Here is a 21,072-nt window from a genome sequence, read left to right on the forward strand (position 1 = left end):
GCTTACATTTTGAATTTAGTAATTTAATTTTAATTTATGTTTTTTCCCAATACCTTAGATGATGAGGATTTGTGTGCCAGATTCCCTGGGAAGTTGTGTGCCCATGTTTGTGTGCCCACTCCAGGATCATACCGCTGTCAGTGTCGTGCTGGTTTCACTCTCTCCTCAGATGGCAAAACTTGTATCCAGGATACAGCCACAGATAGGTGAATCCCCCACTGTATATGTGTACAGTATGTCTTTCACTGATGCCTTGCCCGCTTGTGGGAACCCCTAGTGGTAAGTTACTAGGCTGCTCTTGCTTTCTTATCCACTTGTCTTGCATTTACAGTTATGACATTGTACTTCCATGAAATATTGCATGCAGCACCAGTGATGCAGTCTGTTTAATTTTCAGCAGTTTTATGCAAGAAGATTGCAGATATTCTGAATGAATCAGCATGCTTGGTATGAATGTAACCTAGCTATATTAAATGCATAAGAATCCCATTGTTGGTGATCTAATTTACTATGACATATTTTTCATTAGCTTGTTATATCAGTATGTTTCATATTTAACACAGTTACCCTTTGGTTTATTGATCTTTCACTAGGTTGATTTTTAAAATTTTTAAAACTGCAAGATCATTTTATTTAGCTTAGGATTTGCTCCCCTTAGTGAATGAGCAAGAACTAGTCTCCGTTAAGTCATTAATGTATACATGATATCATCATTCATTCAGATACTACATTCTTGCTTTGCCAGATGATTGTTTTCTGCATGAGAGAGGTAGCTGGTAATGAGGTGGCTATTGTTTAAAGGATACATGTGTTTGCTATACAGTGCACTAATATTTTGTACCCCATGCAGGTGTCAGGTGGACAACCCATGTGCCCATAAGTGCCGTGACACTGGTATCTCCATAGAGTGCTCATGCAACCCAGGCTACACTCTGGCTGCTGACCAGAGATCCTGTCAGGGTAAGCTGGTGTTTTTGTTTCTCCTAGCTTTGTTATTCATTGCATTTTTTTAGCTACTTGATTGTCGTCCATGAGGTAAACTTGGTTGTACAGAGATTATAAGACCTGTTATGTCTGTCACTGAAGATTTTTGTTGAAACGTGCTGCTTTTGGTACATAAATTCCTTCATCATGATGACTTCTTTTATTTTATCGTCCGGGTGTGATGTTACACAGTGAAGATGATTTCTTGAGTTTTAATGAGCCAAGAGCCATTCACCAGTCAACTTTCTCTGATCGTTCTTTTGTGAATAGAGCCCCTAGATTATATAATAGATTGCCGTTGTCCATAAGACAACTCTCTTCTATTGAATCCTTTAAGAGACAACTGAAAGCCTTTCTTTTTTCAAAATGCTATGACCTGGAGAGAGATACTATGAAAGATGATTATAGGTTTTAAATATTGCCACTTTCATCTATTTATGATGTAGCTTGTATTATATATGAGAGAGGTCACAATTCTTGTAATTGTAAAAATAATGTAGGCATATGTGTGTCAAGCGCTAGTGAATTCCCAAAGGGAGAACTGGCGCTTTTGAGAAACAAAAGACCAGATTATTATTATTATTATTATTATTATTATTATTATTATTATTATTACTAGGTGGGGGCATTCACCATCCACTCACTCGATGTAGTGCAGTTCTCGGGTATCTGCCCTTTCCTCTCCTCCATCCTTCTTTCCTTCCATCCTCTTTTGGCTTTCTTTTCTTCATTCTTTCCTCTTCCTTCTGCCTACAGGTGACTTTACACTCCCTTTTTGTCTTTTTTTCCTTCATTCTTTCCTCTTCTTTCTGCCTGTGTGTGACTACACTGTGCGACAAGCCAAATGGTTTCTTGTACACCAGGAAACCATTTACTACACTGGGTGGTAACCATATAACCAAATTTTAGCACATGATGGTGTAGTGGGTAATTCCAGTGCTCCAATTGGATTGAGCCCGTGAATGTTTATATCCAAGGGGTGGTTGGGGTTTATTGCACACACAATGCCACTCAGGGATGAGTGAGGCTGGTCACTCTCATCTTAAATGTCATGACCAAGTTGCCTAGCCCCGGTCTTCTTCTCTCCTCATGGGGCAACGTAGGATTGGATGATGGATGGATGGATGGATGTCAGTAGCTAATTTTGGCAAGTTCTGAGAACCCTTTTAGTGAGGGGAACATTTTCATCCCCCACCCTCTGACTTTTGTCACTTAATTCAACTTAAGGTTGACATTTATTATTTATGGGCTAACTTCAGGAAGATATATGGAGTGAAGTTAATGATATGTAAATTGCAAGTCTCTGATTTTGATCAGTATTTCTAACCAGCTGAGGTCAGCTTTAGACTGCCAGGAACCACCAATTCTCTCTCTCTCTCTTTTTTTTTTTTTTTTTTTTTTTTTTTTTTTTAAATGGGGACAACATAGTTCTAGAACTTCAGTTGCTTTATTGATCATTTTAGTACAGAGCAGCAGCTATTTGTACAACAAAACAAATGATTAAAAGATTCTGAGTGATGCTACTTCCAGATCTTGACTTTGGCTTTCTCTTGTATTTTGTTTTTCTCTCGGAACAGTTTTGCGGGCTCGTTGCCTTTGGTTCCTTCTTCCTCACATAAAAAAAAAAAAAGGGTAATGACATGATTTTTCCTAAAATATTGTTGGTGAGGAATGGGTTCCAAGGTATTCGATGCTGTACAGTCTTTTATGGTCAGGAAAGTTAATACTCATTAACCATCTCAGGGTCAGGTGGTTTCGGTCGTTAGATTGTTTAACAACCTGTAAAGCACACCATGACACGAATCAGGTAAAAAAACATGCCAAATATGACACACATCAGTGGGAAACTTGTGTCCTCCTTTGTTTGACACGATGTGCATCATGGTGCGTTGTACTGGATGGTATTTAATGACTCGACTGGAGTCTGTGCATGAAAGGGTTAAAGAATGTGAATAGCTAAGTAAACTCGGATACACATATAATGGTATCTGTATATCAGATGGTAATAGCCAGTCCAATAGTACCTCTTCAGAGGTGTATGGGCCAAAGATACCTGACTCACATAAATCTACAGTGGTCCCTTGTGTTTAGTGTGTTTCAAGTTGGCAGATTTCGCATTTGGCAATAGGGTGGAAATGGTATCAATCCTGTGCATGTAGCAATTGTCTTACATGGTTAGTGATGTAGGGTGTGAAATGCCTTGCCTGTCCGCCACCAGACTGCCATTGTTGTCATTGTTGTGAGCGTCTGGCAACCTTGGGTGCTTTGTTTTCTCTCACAGTGCTGAGCATTTGACGTTTTTTGCTGGTGAGTAAATGTATAACCATACAGTACTGTATCTGTATAATGTATTGCTAATACATTGTGTTTCATTTTCAGCACTTAAAATAGGGAATCGAGGGTCAAAAGGGTGACTTGGAGGATGAGTGCAGACTAACTGATATTTTTCCCATATAAAGTACACTTCGCATTTAGTGATTTCGCATTTAACGATATTTTCGCCAGACTAATTAAATCGCTAAATGCGAGGAACCACTGCAATGTGTAAAGTCTGCCTCTGTTCATGGTTTTCAGCACCTTACTACAAAAATCAATACAGAAATTTTGTTTAAGTACATAGCTTATTTAAAATGGGTTTACGGTTAGCAAATGTGTTGTCCCTTGATTTTTAATGGCTGACCTCAACATGAGAAGCCCTCTAAGTTGAAGCATGAAGTCTGTTGATTGCTTGATTGTTTTGTAATTTGTGGGATAGTAAGTTTATGGCATATGGCAGCTGGATGGAAAAATATAATTATTAAATGCTATTTGAAAAGGCTTAAGGGAGCTAGAAATGTTTATTATTGCTTAAACCTGCCTGCTTGGAATTTGGCTTATGCTCATGTTTGAGAGATAAAGTGTGGTTCTTGATTTAAATGTTTGTGGGAGAAGTTTCCTGCAGTACTTAAAAAGGGCAGTATAATACATAGTTAAGAATAAATGGTTGGATGTTTTTTTCTCAGCACGGAACAATAGTATTTACTACTGTACGTGCAAATCGTTGTAAATACAGTATGCCCTTTTCATGGATCGGCTTGAATTTAAAGTGATTACCTGTCATGGTTGTCATGATAAAAGTTGGTTATCTTAAAACAAGAATTAAATCAGCAGTTTTTGACACATTAAATGTCATATTGTCAAAAATGCATAATTTTGCAAACAGCTTTATTTTCTCATTTATTTTGCAAAAAAGAATGCACTAGAAAAAAAATGTGTGATGATGATGTTAAAGTGAGTTCATTGGAATATGTAAATGTGATTAAAAATTTTGATTTTACTCACATTGGATGAAAAAGTCTTGTTGATTAAATAATTAAGAAATTTATCATCGTCATCATCATCATCATCATCATCATCATCCAGACCTCCTTTCCCACAAAGGGCAGGGTGAGGAGTAGCAACGTCCAGACAGCCCAAATTTGCCCACTCCAGCGGGCTACGCTTCCATTCACTCATCATTCAAACCCCTGGAATCCTAGCTCTATCTGATACGCCAAAAACATTCACCACATAACCGTATCCAGTAGAGTCAGTCTGGATGCTTTCATGTTAAAAAAGGGTGCCAGATCCCTGATCGTGCACTTCTTCTCACAACATTCATCCAGCCAGGTCGATCTCTTGTCAGTTCTCTAGCCTCACCGACTTCCAAACCTCTCTTCCTCACACACTCATCCACCATATCCCTCCACCTTCTCCTTGGCACACCTTGCCTTCTCCCGACTTCAAATTCGCTCAGATATACCTTTTCACCACTCTATTGTTATCCCTACTCTTCACGTGACCATGCCATCTTTGTACACTCTCTTCAGTTCTGGTGTCCACAGACTTCCTTACTCCACATCTTTCACGAATCACATTATTTTGTATCCTGTCCACTGTCTGTACTCCACATACATTACTCAGCAATCCCATCTCCACTGCTCTCACTCCTGACTTTTCATTTTGATGCCACACCATAGTCTCACATCCATATGTTAAAGTTGGCACTAACCAGTGTTGTAGTCAAGACTAGGCACCTCGAGACTAAGACCAAGACCAGACCCTCCGAAACCAAGAGCAAGACCAGACCCTCCGAGACTGAGACCAAGACCAGACCCTCCGAGACCGAGACCAAGACCAAGAATTTATGTGTCTGCTGAATGAATGAAAAGTAGCTGCAGCCTGCAGGTGCTGCTCTGCTGATCAGTTTTCATAGCCGTCTCGGCCTCTCAAGTGAGTCCACTAGTACCCCAATCACCTAGTTGCAGATTATGTATCGATGCAATACTCAACACCTTTTAAATGAATTTAAGTTGATTATTGGACATGAGTTGAATGAGGTCAAGGATTTTCAGAGAAGACAATTACTAAGAAGAATGAGAGAGAGAAGAGGGCAATAGGGATCATTCCTGGGGCCAAAACTCAAGAGTATGGAGGGAGCAGGGCCCACACCAGGTCTGTGATAATTGTGCTTCTTTTTCTGCTCCATGTCAAACGTTTTCCAGGCACCTCAGGGCACGATCATAGCTCTGTACAGCCCTGCACACCAGTGTTACGGCTTTTGAAAGTTTTTTAAGTTTTTAAACTTTTGAAAGTATGGTTTTGTTGTTATAATGTATGGTGTTGCATACTTTGTCAGTGCCATCGTACTCATGGATAGCTGTATCTTCCCTATGCGAAAGGTGGTTTTCAGAAGACTAATTTTTTCACTTCTTTCTGAGCTTTACCGGTGCCCAAACGTTCCATACACATGTTCATCTTTTGTTTCTTGTGAACAGTCGAGTGGGACTACAGTACCTAATTTTCAGGAAAGTTACCCAAGAAACCAAAGGGGTTTGGGGATACAGAAGTGGGAAGCAAAAAATTTTCATAAATATAAAATATACATTTTACTTCTTTAAGTGCTCCCACTACTGCTTACGGTCATACCCACTATTTATTTAAGAGAACAGTTTTCACTAACTTTCCCTCTTGAAAGGGACTCTCATTCGAGTCTGCTCACTGCCCTTCTTGCTGCTACAGATGATTTATCGGCTCCCAGGTGGCCCCCCCCCCCCCACTTTTGTGGGGCTAGAAACACCACCAGGCCACATGGCCATGGCCCCCTACTCATAGGTGAATGAGTTGTATGAAATACGAGGGTGGCTGTGAAACATTAGAAAATATTCTGATTTCTTCTAAGGTCACAGAAGTCACTGCAGGCCTCTGTGATAGCCATATGGAAGCTCTGAAGGGTCATAATTTGAAAGGTTGAAAGCCACTGATGTCTGACTTGGCCCCCATCGCTCCAAAATCCTGGCTGTGCCCCTGTAAGGGAGGAAATATATTTACAAAATTTAATATATGTGAACAACTGACCATCTAGGTAAACTGTTTCTGCTTTCATTGCTTCATTGGCATGAAGAAACAAACATAGGAAAATAGATATTTTTGTGGTTATGTTTTCCGAGCAAACTAGCAAAATCTGTGGTGTACATGTATGAAGGGTGCCGGAATTGCTTACACCATACAGATATATGACGTACACGGAGGTGAACAGAGCTGCAAACATGTTTACATGCAATCGGAGATTATCACTGCGAGAATGGCCATGCCATGCATGCTGTCTCGACTCGCACGCATTCTCATTGGCGCTCGCAGGGCTCAGCTCATGCCTCATCACCATAGCACTAGCCAGGCAGTATCTCAAGACAGTACAGTGTCGTATGGCACACCGTGAGTCGAATCAGCCATGATTTTTCTCCGTGTATGATCATAAATTCTGCGAGAATGGCCATGTCATGCATGCTCTCTTGACTCACATGCACTCTTATTGGCGCTCGCAGGGCTCAGCTCATGCCTCATCATCATAGCACTAGCCAGGCAGTATCTCAAGACAGTACAACGTTGTATGGCGCACCGTGAGTTGAATCAGCCATGATTTATCTCCGTGTATGATCATAAATTCTGACCTTCCCCACTCTGTGATGCACTTTGTAATGCTGGTCTCCTAGACCAGACACTTCAAGACCAAGATCAAGACCAAGACCACATCAGACTGCTCTTGAGACCAAGACCGGTCTCGAGACCTACAACACTTGCATTAACGCTCCTTCATGTAAGCCTCGTGCAGCTGCAACACTCAAGCCTCTGTTTCTTATCAAGGGCATCATTGCACGATCTGCTTTCCTTCCTTATGTCACTCTACTTTCCACTTCTTTTGCACATTTTCCTCTCTTTTCTATCACTGTACCCAGTTATTTGAACTCCTTTACTAACTCCAGTCTCTCTCCTTTCACTGTAACATCACACTGGGAGTCACCTTCTCCCTCATTAACCATCACTTTACTCATTTCTACATTTACTCTCAAGGCATGATGCTTACAGACATCAGCAAAACTCCACACTAGTCTACCAAGTTCTTGTCTGGTATTTGCAAGTAGAGCTGCATCATCAGCACACAGTACATTTGAGATATTCCATCCATCACCATTCATTACCAGTATCATCCCTTTCTCCATTACTAGTGTTTTTACTTCTCTCATCACCCCATCTATATACTGTTTATATTGAACAACCATGGGGACATCACAGAACCTTGTCGCATGCCCACACTGATTGTGAACCGTTCAAATAGACGCCCATTTACCCTTACACGTGCATCACTACCATCATAAAAACTTGACGGCACCTAGCAGCTTACCATCTACACCATACATGCACAAAACCTTCCACAATCCTTCTTTTCCTGCTTTGTCGTATGCTTCATCCAGATCCATGAATTCCATAAACTCCTTATAGTCCTTCTCACAAACCATCTCCTCTATCTGTCATATTGCAAATATCCGATCCACACATCCTCTGCCACTCCTAAAGCCACCCTGTTCTTCACTTACTAGGACTTATGATTTCTCCCTTACTTTCTCTAATCTAATTCTTCCATATACAGTAATACCTCGATATACAATACCCCTAGACACGATACCCCAGCTTAATGATGAGGGTAGAAATACCACCATACCCCACGTAACGATGGCCTAACCCTGGTTTAATGATGGATTTTAATATTTTTTACTAATTTTGATATTTTAGGCTAAAATTGTGTGTTTAGATTGATTTAAAAACTTTTTAAGATTTAGATTAATGTGTTTTAGCCATAGGTGGGGTGAACATTGTCATTTTGGGGTACAGTTTACAAGCTTGATTTTTTTCCACACATATTCAGATATTATTTGTTACTTTTAATTAGTTATTTACAGGTTTTAGGCTTAGGTTAGCTTCTTTTACAGCTGTTAGGCCATTTAGATTGGCTTTAAACTTGTTTTTGGGCTCATTTGGGTGAGTTTTGGACTTGGTTTGGGGGAGGTGGGAAACCCAAGGCTGGTAAATGCTCTCCATTACTTTACATGTTTAATGTACCCTGATGTATGATAACCCACCTAACGATGGGGTTTCACCTAACCAATTACATCGTTAAACCAGGGTATGCCTGTACCTTCCCTACCACACTCAATAAACTTATGCAACAATAATTATTGAAATCACATCGCTCACCTTTATTTTTGTACAAGGGTACAGTCACAACCTTTTTCCACTCTGCTGGCACAGTTTCACTCATCCATGTCTTCTTTCATACATCCAAGAAGCACTTCAATCCACTCTCCCCACTATAGATAATCATCTCTGCATACACCTCCTCAACCCCAGCAGCTTTCCCATTTTTTCAGCCAGTTCACAGCGTTCTTCACCTGTGAGAGTGTCATGTTTCCTGGCACTATATTGCTTCACTACACCCCTCAAAACCAATCATGTTTACGACGGCACTACTTTATTCCCATTCATCAGGCTTTCTAAATTCTTTCCATCTGGTCCTTACTTCATCCCCATTGGTTAATTATCTACCACTTCATCCTTCACACTTTCACATTTCTTTCTGTTGTCTATCTGTCTGTCTATTGCCAGATGCCTTGATCCCGTAAGGGGTGACCACAAACGAATCGCCTCCCTGTCGCCCTTTCTCCCGAATTTCATTGCCCCGCTCCCAGCTCACACACCCCTTTCTCATATACCTCTCCACTCCATCCCTCCAGCTCATCCTTGGCCTCCTCATCCCTCTCCCCCCCTCTACCTCACTCACATACACTCTCCTCGCCAGTCTCTCACTCTCCATCCTCTCCACATGTCCAAACCACCTCAGTGTGTTCCGCCTAATGATTCCTATCACATCCACATCCACATCCACACCACAATTCTAATTGACTTCCTCGTTTGTCAGCTTGTCTCTCCATGTGACTCCACATGCTCCTCTGAAATAACTCTTTTCCACTGCTCTCACTCTTGACTTCTGTCCCTCCAGCAACTTCCAAGCTTCACTTCCATACATTATAGTTGGTATCACAATACTGTCATGTAGTAGCTTTTTCACTTCCATGCTCACTTCTCTGTTTCTTATCACTGCTTTCAAGGAACCAACAATCTTTCTTCCCTGTTGCACCCTTTCAAGCACTTCATCCCCTAAACTTCCATCCTTACTCATCACACTACCCAAGTACCTAAACGCACTCACATTTTCCATTTCCGCCTCATCCAGCCTCACTGTACATTCACTGACTTCATTTCTCTCGAAGACCATAACCTTACTCTTCCCTACATTCACCTTTAGATTCCATTTCTTACACACTCTCCCAAACTCATTCACCAAGCCTTGCAGCTCCCCTTCGTCTTCACTTAACAACACAGTGTCATCTGCAAACAACAGTACAGGTAGTTTCCAAACTCTGCCCTCTCTCACTAGGGCTGCTCCAAGATCCACTGTCCTACCTTGTATCTCTTTTATAACCCCATCCATATACAGATTGAACAACCATGGAGACATGACACATCCTTGTTTCAATCCAACCTTCAAATAGAAAAATTCACTCAGTTCACTATCCACATGCACTGCAGCTTTAGCACCCTCATACATACTCTTCATGGTCATCAACAGCTTCCTATCTACTCCATATATTCTTATTACTTTCCACAGTCCTTGTCTATCCACCCTGTCATGTGCTTTCTTGAAATCCATGAAGGCTGCATACAACTTCTTTCCCTTCTCTAGAAACTTTTCCAATAAAGATCCAAGAATGAATATCTGATCTACACAACCTCTTCTCATCCTAAAACCTCCCTGTTCTTCTCCAGCTAATTCCTCTGTTATTTCCTAACTCTGTCAGTGAGTATCCTACCATATACTTTTCCTATTACACTAAGAAGACAAATGCCCTTATGATTCCCACACAGTTCTTTTTCCCCTTTTCCTTTGTACAAGGGAATAATTATATCTGACTTCCTATCCTCTGGGACTCTACCTTCCTCCCAGGCCAGTATGCACATCTTCCACATCCATTCTACTACTATATCTCCCCCATGCTTCTGTATTTCACCTCACATTCCATCAGTGCATGGGGCTTTCCCCATTTTAACTTTCTTCATTGCTTCCACAACTTCCATCCTACTGATTTCTTCCTGTCTTCTCACATTCCTCCTTCTCCCAGCCATTCCCCAGCCACGTATACTTGCATTACTTTCATTCTCAGTGTTCAACAATTCCTTAAAGTGTTCTCTCCATCTACTCACTTTTTCTCCCTTCTCCACTGGTAATAGACCATTTTTATCTTTCACTCCCCAGCTAACTTCTTTGGCACCCTGTCTAACTTTCTTTACCTCTTTTCAGAACTTTTTCTTACATTCCCTCCAATTGACACTCAGATTCCTTCCAAATTCCTCATCCACTCTCTTCTTACTCTCTCATACTAATCTTTTCACCTCACTCTTCCTCTCTACATATAACTCTTCCGTTTCTCAACTTCTTCCATGCCTCAGTTTCTCATCCACTTACTCTGTATTGCTCTCTTCTTTTGTGCCATAGCCTCTCTCACCTCTTCGGTCCACCACGCTGTTCCCTGCACCCCCTTTCGTGTTCTCTTCACCCCACAGACCACCTCACATGCTGCACAGATTTCTTCTGTGAATATCTTGCACACACCTTCCACGTCCCCCTTCTGCTCCAATCTATATTTACCCAATCGCTCGTCCACTTCACTCTTATATTCTGCCTTTTTCCCATCCTCTTGTAACTTTTCCACTCTCCTTGTATGTACTACTTCCTCCTGTCCTTCCCTTCTTCTATTTCTCCATTTTATTTATTTAGACTTTAACTGACCACCACCAAGTGGTGGTCTGAAAGTCCACTCCCCCAACCTCTATATACTCTTGCATCCATTACACACCTTCTCATCCTTTCATCCGCACACACATAATCAATCTTTGCCTTACGTTCATTCAGTTCACCACCCACCCTTCTCATCACTCGCCATGTATACCTGTGGATCATTTTGTGCCTGAAGAGGTTATCAGCTGTCATCAACCCCCTCCCGGCACAAATGTCCACCAAAGCACTGCCATTCTCATCCATCTCTGCAGGCACACCCCACTCACCAACTACTCCACCTACTGTCCCATTCCCTACTATTCCATTCATATCTCCAAAGACACTCTGTCATTCCATTCAGACTTTTCCATGCACACTTCCACATTTGTCCAGAACTCTTCTCTCACTCTGCTAGCATGTTCTTGCATTGGCGCATACACACACACAGTCGCCCACATTTGTAGTCCAACTTTCAATCTTACCCACACAATCCTTGAGCCAACTGATCCATACTTTCATATATTCTCCTTCCCTCTGTTGCCCACAACAATACACACTCCTTCTTTTTCCCTCTCATTCTCACCTACTCCTGCGCCTATACCCTATCCATACTCCCATTCTCACACACTCTCACCTCTCCATTTAGTGTCCGTTAACCCATATACATCCACTTTTGCACCCTCAAGCACCTGGAGTTCTACATTATCGCACCTCTTTCCAGAATAACTTCCTATTTTCAGAGTAGTTTGCATTCATTTTTCTTCCTAGATCATCATTTACCTCCTTCTCTTTCCTCTTCATTAGTCTCTTTATGTGCTTCTTGCTCTCAGTATATTCAGTTCTTATTTCAGTTGAACCCTTGTCCTGTAACCACTCTAGCCACTTCTTTCTCTTTTCTTTCTCAGCTTTCTAAACCAATTTTTCCCACCATGCCATACCTTTCTTCTTTGTTTTTACTGTTGCCACGCCACACACTGCTTTAGCATTCCTAAGAAATTTATCAAGATTTCATAAAAAAAGCTGCAGTCTCACAGATTTTTTTTTTTTTTTTTTAAGATATTCAGGATTATTAGCAGTTAATACTATTTTGGGAAATCAGTTAGTGGTAGTTGGGGGCACTTACCATCCACTCACTCGATGTAGTGCTACTCTCGGGTGACTGCCATTCCTCTCTTCCTTTTTTGTTTCCTTCCTTCTTCTTCTGTCTTTCCTTCATTCTTTGCACCTTCTGCTTAAGGGTGACTCTACACTGAGTGACAAACCAAATGGTTTCTTGTACACAGGGAAACCATTTACAATGCTGGTGGTAACCATCTAATCAAATTATGGCACCTGGTGGTTTAGTGGATAATTACGGCACTCCAGTCAGATTTAGCCTGGGCAAGTCTATATCCAAGGGTTGTTGGGGTTTATTGCTCATGAAGTGCCACTCAGGGATGGCTAAGGCTGATCACTATCATTTCAAATGTCAAGACCGACTTGTCTAGCCCTGGACTCCTGTGCTCCCCATGGGGAAACACAGGATTAGATGATGATGATGATGAATTTTAGTTTAAAAAAAAAAAAAAAAAAGGAGGGGGATGTTTCCCTAACTCAAGACATATTTGGCAGTAATACATGAAAGAGTTAACCAGTACAGTATTCCCAGTCTTTCAGGTATGGAATAGGTTAGCTCCGGAACTGGTTTCTGTACATATTTCCATCTGCTGATGACCTACATTCCTTTGAATGCAATGTATCCAGGCATCTGGAAAGGAATGTATCTTGAAGTTTTTTCTTTCATTATTTCATTTTTAGGATGGAATAATCTTACAGGATTCTAATCAGTTTTCCTTGTTTAGTGCATTGAAAAAAATACCGGTAATTTACATTGTTGTTGCCTGTTATACCAAGAATAATATCTTACTTCATCTCTGCTGCTGCAGCTTTCAGAATGTAGTAATTATTTCATTTCTTCCTGTCAAACTATCTTTGTCAAGCTACCTTTCTATAGCTAGATGCCTTAATCCTGAAAAGGGTGGCCACAAACAAATCTCCTTCATGTCACCCAGTCCCCAGCCATTTTGATGCCCTTCCCCCAGCTTGCACTTCCCTTTCTCATATACCTCTCTACTGCTTCCCTCCATCTCACCCTTGGTCTCTCCCTCCCTCTTCCCTTCACCACCTCACTCATACTCTCTCCAAGTTAGTCTCTCTCTCCATCCTCTCCACATGGCCAAAACACCTCAGTGTACGGTAATTCCCCTAATGCTTTCTGTCACATCCACAGTCACACCATTTTCCTTCACTTCCTCATTTGTAACTCCATTAGTTCAGTGGCAGAATAGAGTTTTGGGGTGGAACCTGGATTTGAGACATATACAATGTTTTATTGCTGTTTCTGGTAGATCTGACCCTACTGATCATAAATCAGTCGAATGCAAAGTTCACCCCCCTGAGGAAATAATTTTATTGCAAAAATTCAAAATGGCCACCATCGACACTCATTTTTATGACCATAACTCGGCCTATTTTTGTCTTAGGATTTTGATTTTTGTGTCATTTCCTATGTTTCCAGGGGCTAGGAATTGATTGAAGCATATATCATAAACATCTAGTAACATTTTACTAGATTTCCCTTCAATTAGCAAGAGAAACACTTAATACTGGCACTACGTAAGGGCCTTATATTGTTGTAATGACATCAAGCATGTTAGGGCATTCATGTCAGTACTAAAGATGTCCAGTACATTGCATACCCATAAAGAGGAAGGTCCTTCCAGAATCCAGACTGATGCCACAGGTAGGGAGAAAATAAGGAATAAGCTTCTTACATGCATTGATCCTTTAAATCCTGAGAGTCATCCACCTGGTCTCGTTAATAATGTGACAGGATGTATATCCCCAGATTCAGTGAATGTTGACAAATCTTCGTACCTAGGATCAAAGCTGATGAAAGATTATGAACAGGGTTGGCCACAAAGCTTCCACAAGTCCCCCACAATGAATGTTGTCCTGATGTCTGTTTCAAGAAAACAAATCAAAGTCAATTACATTCCTGTATTTGACACATCACTAATATACTCGAGGGTACTGGGCTTGCAAAAGGCGAGGGACATTAACCTGAAGGATGTGGTCTCATATGAGTTGACAGGGATACCACCATCAGTGTTTGATTAGAGATCAGGTGGGATGCGCTTACCATCATCAAATCTACTTTGAAGAAAAAGCTCCAGGTTGAGGTGAGTAACCGTACATCATGTCAGGCTGATGGCATAGTTCTAGATGGATGTACTGTTCTCTGGGTTATTGCTTTGCCAGATCGTGGTGTTGTAGAAGATGTCATTAGTAATGTATTGACCTACGTTACGGGCTGCCTCCAGACTGCTGACACTCACCTAGTATTTGATAGATACTACAGCAAAAGCATCAGGGAGATCACACGAACTGCTCGAACAGGAAAGGAAAGGATGCTTCCGTCACCACCAGCTATTTCTTGACACCTCATCACCACCTAAGAAGGTGTGCCTTACAGTACCAGTGAACAAGGTCCAGCTTATTTCTGTCATCTGTAAATACCTCAGCGATAAACATCATCTACTACCACATAATGCAAGGAGACTGGTGGTTACAGGAGCAGAGCCAGCACCAATAGAAATATGTATTGGGGACATGGCAGAGGGACCAAATCTTCGCACTATACATGAGGAGGCTGACGTAATTGTCATCCAACAGGTTGTTCATATGGCTGAGACAGGAAAGGAGACCATCAGCGTTGTTGTGGATGACACCAATGCGTTTTTGTTGGCTCACTTTTATATGGAGAGACAGCTGGCTTGTAGCTTGATGACAGGTTCTAGCACTGTAAGATCAAGTGTGAATATATCAAAGCAGCTGTGGAAACACATGCTGACATTGTTGGAGATCTTTTACCTGCTCATGGTCTTTCAGGATGTGACAGTCTCATACTTGTGGGGAATTGGCAAAGATTCTGAAATCTAAAAGAACTCTTATTAAGTTGGGGAACATTGAAGAACAAATACCCAATGTAGTGTGTGAAGCCACCAAATTCATTGCTGCATGCAATGGATTCTCAATTGGGGAGAATATGACATCACTCAGATATGTGGTTTCGTCCAGTAAGGTGTCTAACAACAAGCTCAACTCAGCATCAGATCTAAAAGCTCTTCCACCGACTACAGAAACATTTCAAAATCATGTCTGTAGAGCTCACTTACAAGCAGCTATCTGGAGGTGTGCTCTCAATCCAGATCCACCAGATTTAAACCCAGTCCATTATGGATGGACGTATGATGCACCAAATAAGTTGCTTTCACTTATCACTATACCATCTGATGTGTCCCCAGCTCCAGCAGAGGTGCTGAAGCTGATCAAATGTGGATATTCTTCCTCACTACCCTGTACAACAACCTGATGTAGTTGTGCCTCAGCCCACTTGTAATGCTCCATCTTCTGTGTGTGTTGCGGTGGTGATGAATGCAGAAACCAGAGAACAGTTATTGCAATCTGAGTAGAAGATAATGATGGTAATGAGGAATTTGAGTAGACTCTTGAGTGATTGCATACTAGTGACAGTATGACAATTGCATAGTTCTGAAACATTATAAATATTTTGCAAGTTTATCAGTGTTTTATGTTTCCCATGATTCTAAATTTAGTTTGTTCAGTTTATAAAGGAATACTATGCATTTAGAAAGGATGCCTCTAGAAGATATTTGAGGATATGTGAATAAGAGATCTCTAAGTCAACTGATGGCTCTTGTAACCAAAAGTGTATTCCAATGACAACTTTATTTTTGCCAGTTGAAGAGAAACCTAGTAAAATGTTACTGGATGTTTATGATATATGCTTCAGTCGATTCCTAGCCCCTGAAAACATAGGAAATGACACCAAAATCAAGATCCTAAGACAAAAATAGGCCAAGTTATGGTCATAAATGAGTGTCAATGGTGGCCATTTTGAATTTCGGCAATAAAAAAATTTCCTCAAGGGGCCGAACTTTGTGCCCCGACTGATTTATGATCAATAGGGGCAGATCTACCAGAAACAGCAATAAATCATTGTATATGTTTCAAATCTGGGTTCATTTGTCTACCACCAGACTACATGTGTTCCTTTCAAATAACTAATTTCCATTGCACCCACTCTTGACTTATGCGCGTCTAACAAGGCTGTACAAGCTTCGCTTCCATACGTTAGAGTGGGACTTACAATAATGTCATACAGCGACCTTTTTACTTTCATGCACATTTCTCTATTTCTTATCACTTCTTTCTTCCCAGCTGTACTCATTCAAGTGCTTCATCCTTGAAACTTCTGTCCCAGCTCACACTACCCATGTACAGTACTTAAATGCACCCATATTTTCCGTTTCCTCACTGTCCTCCCTCACTGTATATTTATTGACTATACCACGTTGAGTACACCGCTTCCCGTCCGATCAGCGAAGTTAAGCAACGTTGGGTCTGGTTAGTACTTGGATGGGTGACCGCCTGGGAACACCAGATGCTGTTGGCATCCCTACGTGTCAAGTGGGGTTGGTGGAGGATTAGTGCCCCTCCCTGTAAAACAATTAACTCTAAGCCCTTGGCCACCCCGTTTGGGATACATGGCTTCTGGCAATGAATGAATGAATGAGTTCTCCTGTAGACAACAACTGTACTCTTCTCTATATTCATCTCTAAATTCCGTTTCTTGCCTCCTCTTCCAGACTCATTCACTTAGCCTTGCAGTTCTCCTTTGTCTTCACTGAACAGTACAGTGTCATCTTCAAACAGCAGAACAGGAAGTTTCCAAAAACTCCCCTCTCATTATTGCCACTCCACCATCCTCTTCCCTACCTTATATCTCTTTTATAAAAAACTCCATCCATTTACAGATTGAACAACCATGGAGACATGACACAGCCCTATTTTAGTCCACCATTTAGATAGAAAAATTAACTCAGTTCTTCATCTACATGCACTGTAGCCCTAGTGTTCTTGTACATACTCTTCTCAGCATTCAACAGCATCCCATTACTTCACCTATTTTTAATATTTTCCCCATTCTTTGTCTATCCACTCTCTTCTCCTAATTCATGAAGGTAGCAAACAACTTCTTCTGCAGAAAATTATCCACTAAGCACCACCTTAGGATGAATATCTGATCTGCACATCCTTTTCCCTTCCTGAAATCTCCCTGTTCTTCTCCAGCTAATTCCTCTGTTATTTCCCTAACCTTCAGTAAGTAACTTACCATATACTGTACTTGCCCTGTTATCCTAAAAAGTCAAATGCCTCTATGCTTACCACACACTTCTTCTCCCCCTTTTCCTTTGTATAGGAGAATAATATTATTATTCCTGACTTCCAGTCCTCTGAGACTCTACCTTCCTCCCAAGCCAATATGCACATCATACATATCCATTCAGCTATGGTATTATTACTCCTGCGTACCTCATCATTTCGCCACACATTCCATTAACCCCTAGGCTGTGGTGGCTCTAAACATTTCATATGTCTATGATGCGGGAAAACTGGTTTTAAAAATTGTGTTTGCATCATGTGTTTTGACCCACTTATACCTAACCAAAAATGATAACATTTTAATCAGGGAAAGTTTACACTCCACACCGATGATTCGCAACCCACTCATCTAGCATAAGTATGCAGTAGGTGTGAAAAATGACTGAAAAGTTCAGAGTACTTCACCTGGCTCTGTTGGAATTTACAATGCAGTCTACCGATCAGCATTTCCAGAATGCTATACGCAGCCAAGGGGTTAATTCCTGGGGCTTTCCCCATTTTGACTTTCTTCATTGCTTCCACTACATCCATCTTCCTGATCTCTTCCTCCCTTCTCATTTTCGTGCTTTTCCCTCCGTTTATACTGGCTGCAGTGCATTTTTGGTCTTGTTGAAACAAATTTGATTCACTTTTGATTTATTTGCCCTCATCTGACATTTGCACTGTACCGAATTGTGGAAAATAACTTGAAACAAAGCATTTTATACTGGTGAATTTTCTTGGTTTTTGAAGTGTACAGTATAGTGTTTGATTTGTATTTTCCTACATTTGTGGCATTACAGATTTATGGCATATGGCATTTATGACATGATTTAAATTTCAGTCTTGTCGTAAATCATTCATGACTTTTTTTTATAGATAGACACTCTCATCTTAAATGTCAGGACCAACTTGCCTAGCCCTGGTTTCCTGCGCTCCTCATGGGACAATGTAGAACTGGATGATGGATGGATAGAATTTTTATTTATTTTTTTTTTACAATCCTGTCAGCTTTGTTTATGGTACTAAGTTTTAAGATGGTGGAAGCATGATTATTGCTTTAGCTTTATCTTGTGTATGTGAGTGATGATCATGATATGTTGATTTTTTTTATCAGAATTCATCAGAATTTCATCAGATCAATGCTCTTTTAACTAAAGGAGCAGGCAGAACCCCCATTTACACAGGGCATGTACATAGTAATTACAAATCTGATACAGATATAGATGAATGCAGCAGTGGGTTGGCAGAGTGTATTGCTGGGGAACAGGTGTGCTATAACCAGCCAGGAACCTACACTTGCATCAATGCTGATGGCTCCTTGTCCCCCCCTGGTGCATCAAGCAGAGCCTCTGGGACTGAATATGAAATTGGCAGTGAAGTGGATCCCAGTTTCAATTTGGTGGATCAGGTCTTTCCTGATCCTTCCAGCACACAGGGTCGCTGCCCTCCTGGCTATATCTTCAACCTTGAGACTTTGACTTGTGATGGTTAGTGAAATTTTTATTTAATTTGTTATATATAGAATATTCATTCTTGTACCCCTGTCTGATTCAGGCTGGATTATAAAACAAGTATGGTAGTGAAACTTCTGATATCCCTGGGAATACTGTACACAGGAAGACCAAATGGGACCTGACTGAATCAGAATTTACTATCTGGTTAACTCCTAGGATACACAATTTGATCGTCTGAACTTCCTTGAAAACCGTTTATGGAGCCAATTTTTCGACTCTTATGGAAGTAAAAAGTTTTATGCCCAAGGTTTAGAGCTTGAATTTACACATCTTAAGCTGCAAACCAGAACATTTTAGACCAACTGGCTCATGAGTGATATATCCCGTCAAAGTTGAAAAAAGTTACCCTTCCAGGTGGGGCCACTCCAGTTTTCAATGTGCTCCCACCCATCCCTCCTTCATTCTTCCTCTCCCATGACCTTCCTCACCCACTCCCATCACTCCCCCCTCTCTTCCTCCCCTCCCCTCTACCCCCCTTCCCCTCTACCCCCCTACCCCTCTACCCCCCTACCCCCATCCTTCAGAATGTTCCAGCTTTTTTTTTTTTTCCAAACAATAGCATGCACGATAATTATGTCAGTGTTCCTCACTCACTCCCAACACCCTTACCCCCCCAACACTTCTCCCCTCCCCACTTTCCCTCCCCCCGACCCCTTCCCTCATAGCTGTGTAGCTGTCCAAATTTTTAAAAAATTGAGCAAATGCATGCAAAATCTTTTTCTTGGTGTTACTTACACACTCCATCACCCTCTCCCTTCACCCTTTCCTCCCCCTCCCCTCCCCTCAGAGCTGTCAAATCAAGTAGCTGTAAGAATTTCAAGGGAAAAAAAAAAGCTAGAGCTACCCCCCTCCCCCCTACCCCCACCCTTCAGAATTTTCTCTCATTTTTTTTTTTTTCCAAACAGTAGCATGTACAGTAATTATGTCAGTGTTCCTCACTCACTCCAAACACCCTTCCCTCCCAACACCTCTGCTCCCCACCTTCCCTTACCCTATCCCCTTCCCTCAGAGCTGTGTAGCTGTCAAAAAAAAAAAAAAAAAGCAAAAGCATGCAAAATCTTTTTCTTGGTGTTACTCACACACTCCACCATCCCCCCCCTCCCTTCACCCTTTCTGCCCCATCCTCTCCCCTCAGAGCTGTCAAATCAAGTAGCTGCAAGAATTTCAAGGGGAAAAAAAAAGCTAGAACTACCCTCCCCTCCTCTTCTGCCCCCCTTCAGAAATTTGCAGCTCATTTTTTTTTTTTTTTTTCCCCCCCCCAAAAAAAAAAACAATAGCATGCAAAATAATTATGTCGGTGTTCCTCGTTCACCCCCAACACCCTTCCCCCCCCAACACTTCTCCCCCCTCACCTTCCCTCCCCCCATCCCCTTCTCTCATACCTGTGTAGCTGTCAAAATAATAAACATACATTCTGTGTTTAGTGCATTGGTGTATGCAGTTACACAGATAATTATCTTGTATTGAATGAAAACATGTGACATGAAGAGTAACAATGACATATATTACTCTAGGTGGGGGGGCGGAGGCAAGCAGATGGCATACTACAGGGGGTGGGGTGGAGAGAGGCCTGGAGGGGTGGTACGGGGGTATAGAGGTGGGAGATAGACATCACAAGACAAAGAAGACAGGCAGAGACGGAGTATAGGAGTGTGGAGGGTGGGTATGGGGGATATAACCCTTCCCAGGGAGACAGGGAAGGGGGAAAATGGGGGGAATCCCAGTGGCATGATGGAGGATGGTGTGGGAGGGGGAGGGAGGGAGCAGGAGGCAGTCAGAGGTGAGGTAAGGGGGAGAGGGAACAAAGGTATTGAGGTAGAGGAAGGTTGCGAGAGGGGGGTGGGGGAATCACCCCCCCCACCATGGCTAGGGGCCCGGATCCTCCCCCTTCCTTACTCAGGACTTAATTCTCATTGGTTTGCATCAATATACGTCACAATCAGGCTGAAGCCTAGTGTCCGCAGCTTTTTACAAAGGCTCACATTTGGCATCTAGAGTAGTCCTGAAAAGGAATCGATCGATCCTGTTAGTACTTCAGGGGTTGAAGTGGAGACAGCTGACTTGAAAAAAAGTAACTGTATTGGTACTGCGGAGTGACATGGAGGGACAGGTTGA

At 41.7% G+C, this 21,072-nt stretch overlaps 1 protein-coding gene and 1 non-coding gene across 2 annotated transcripts in view; both read left to right on the forward strand.

Moving 5' to 3' along the window:
- LOC145413007 (uncharacterized) overlaps positions 1-21,072 on the forward strand; it is a 468,549-nt gene that overhangs the window by 63,650 nt on the left and 383,827 nt on the right. Inside the window, exons 6-8 of the mRNA XM_080282828.1 lie at positions 59-206; positions 851-960; positions 18,661-18,930. Coding sequence (XP_080138954.1) covers positions 59-206; positions 851-960; positions 18,661-18,930 — 528 coding nt within the window. The remainder of the gene's footprint in view (positions 1-58; positions 207-850; positions 961-18,660; positions 18,931-21,072) is intronic.
- LOC145413078 (5S ribosomal RNA) lies at positions 16,573-16,691 on the forward strand. Its single transcript, XR_013899686.1, has one exon. It is a non-coding gene; the product is annotated as a 5S ribosomal RNA (ribosomal RNA).

Source organism: Coenobita brevimanus, chromosome 94, assembly GCF_032717465.1.
Source record: "Coenobita brevimanus isolate Jiangsu-jjx chromosome 94, ASM3271746v2, whole genome shotgun sequence".
NCBI classification, from domain to species: domain Eukaryota; kingdom Metazoa; phylum Arthropoda; class Malacostraca; order Decapoda; family Coenobitidae; genus Coenobita; species Coenobita brevimanus.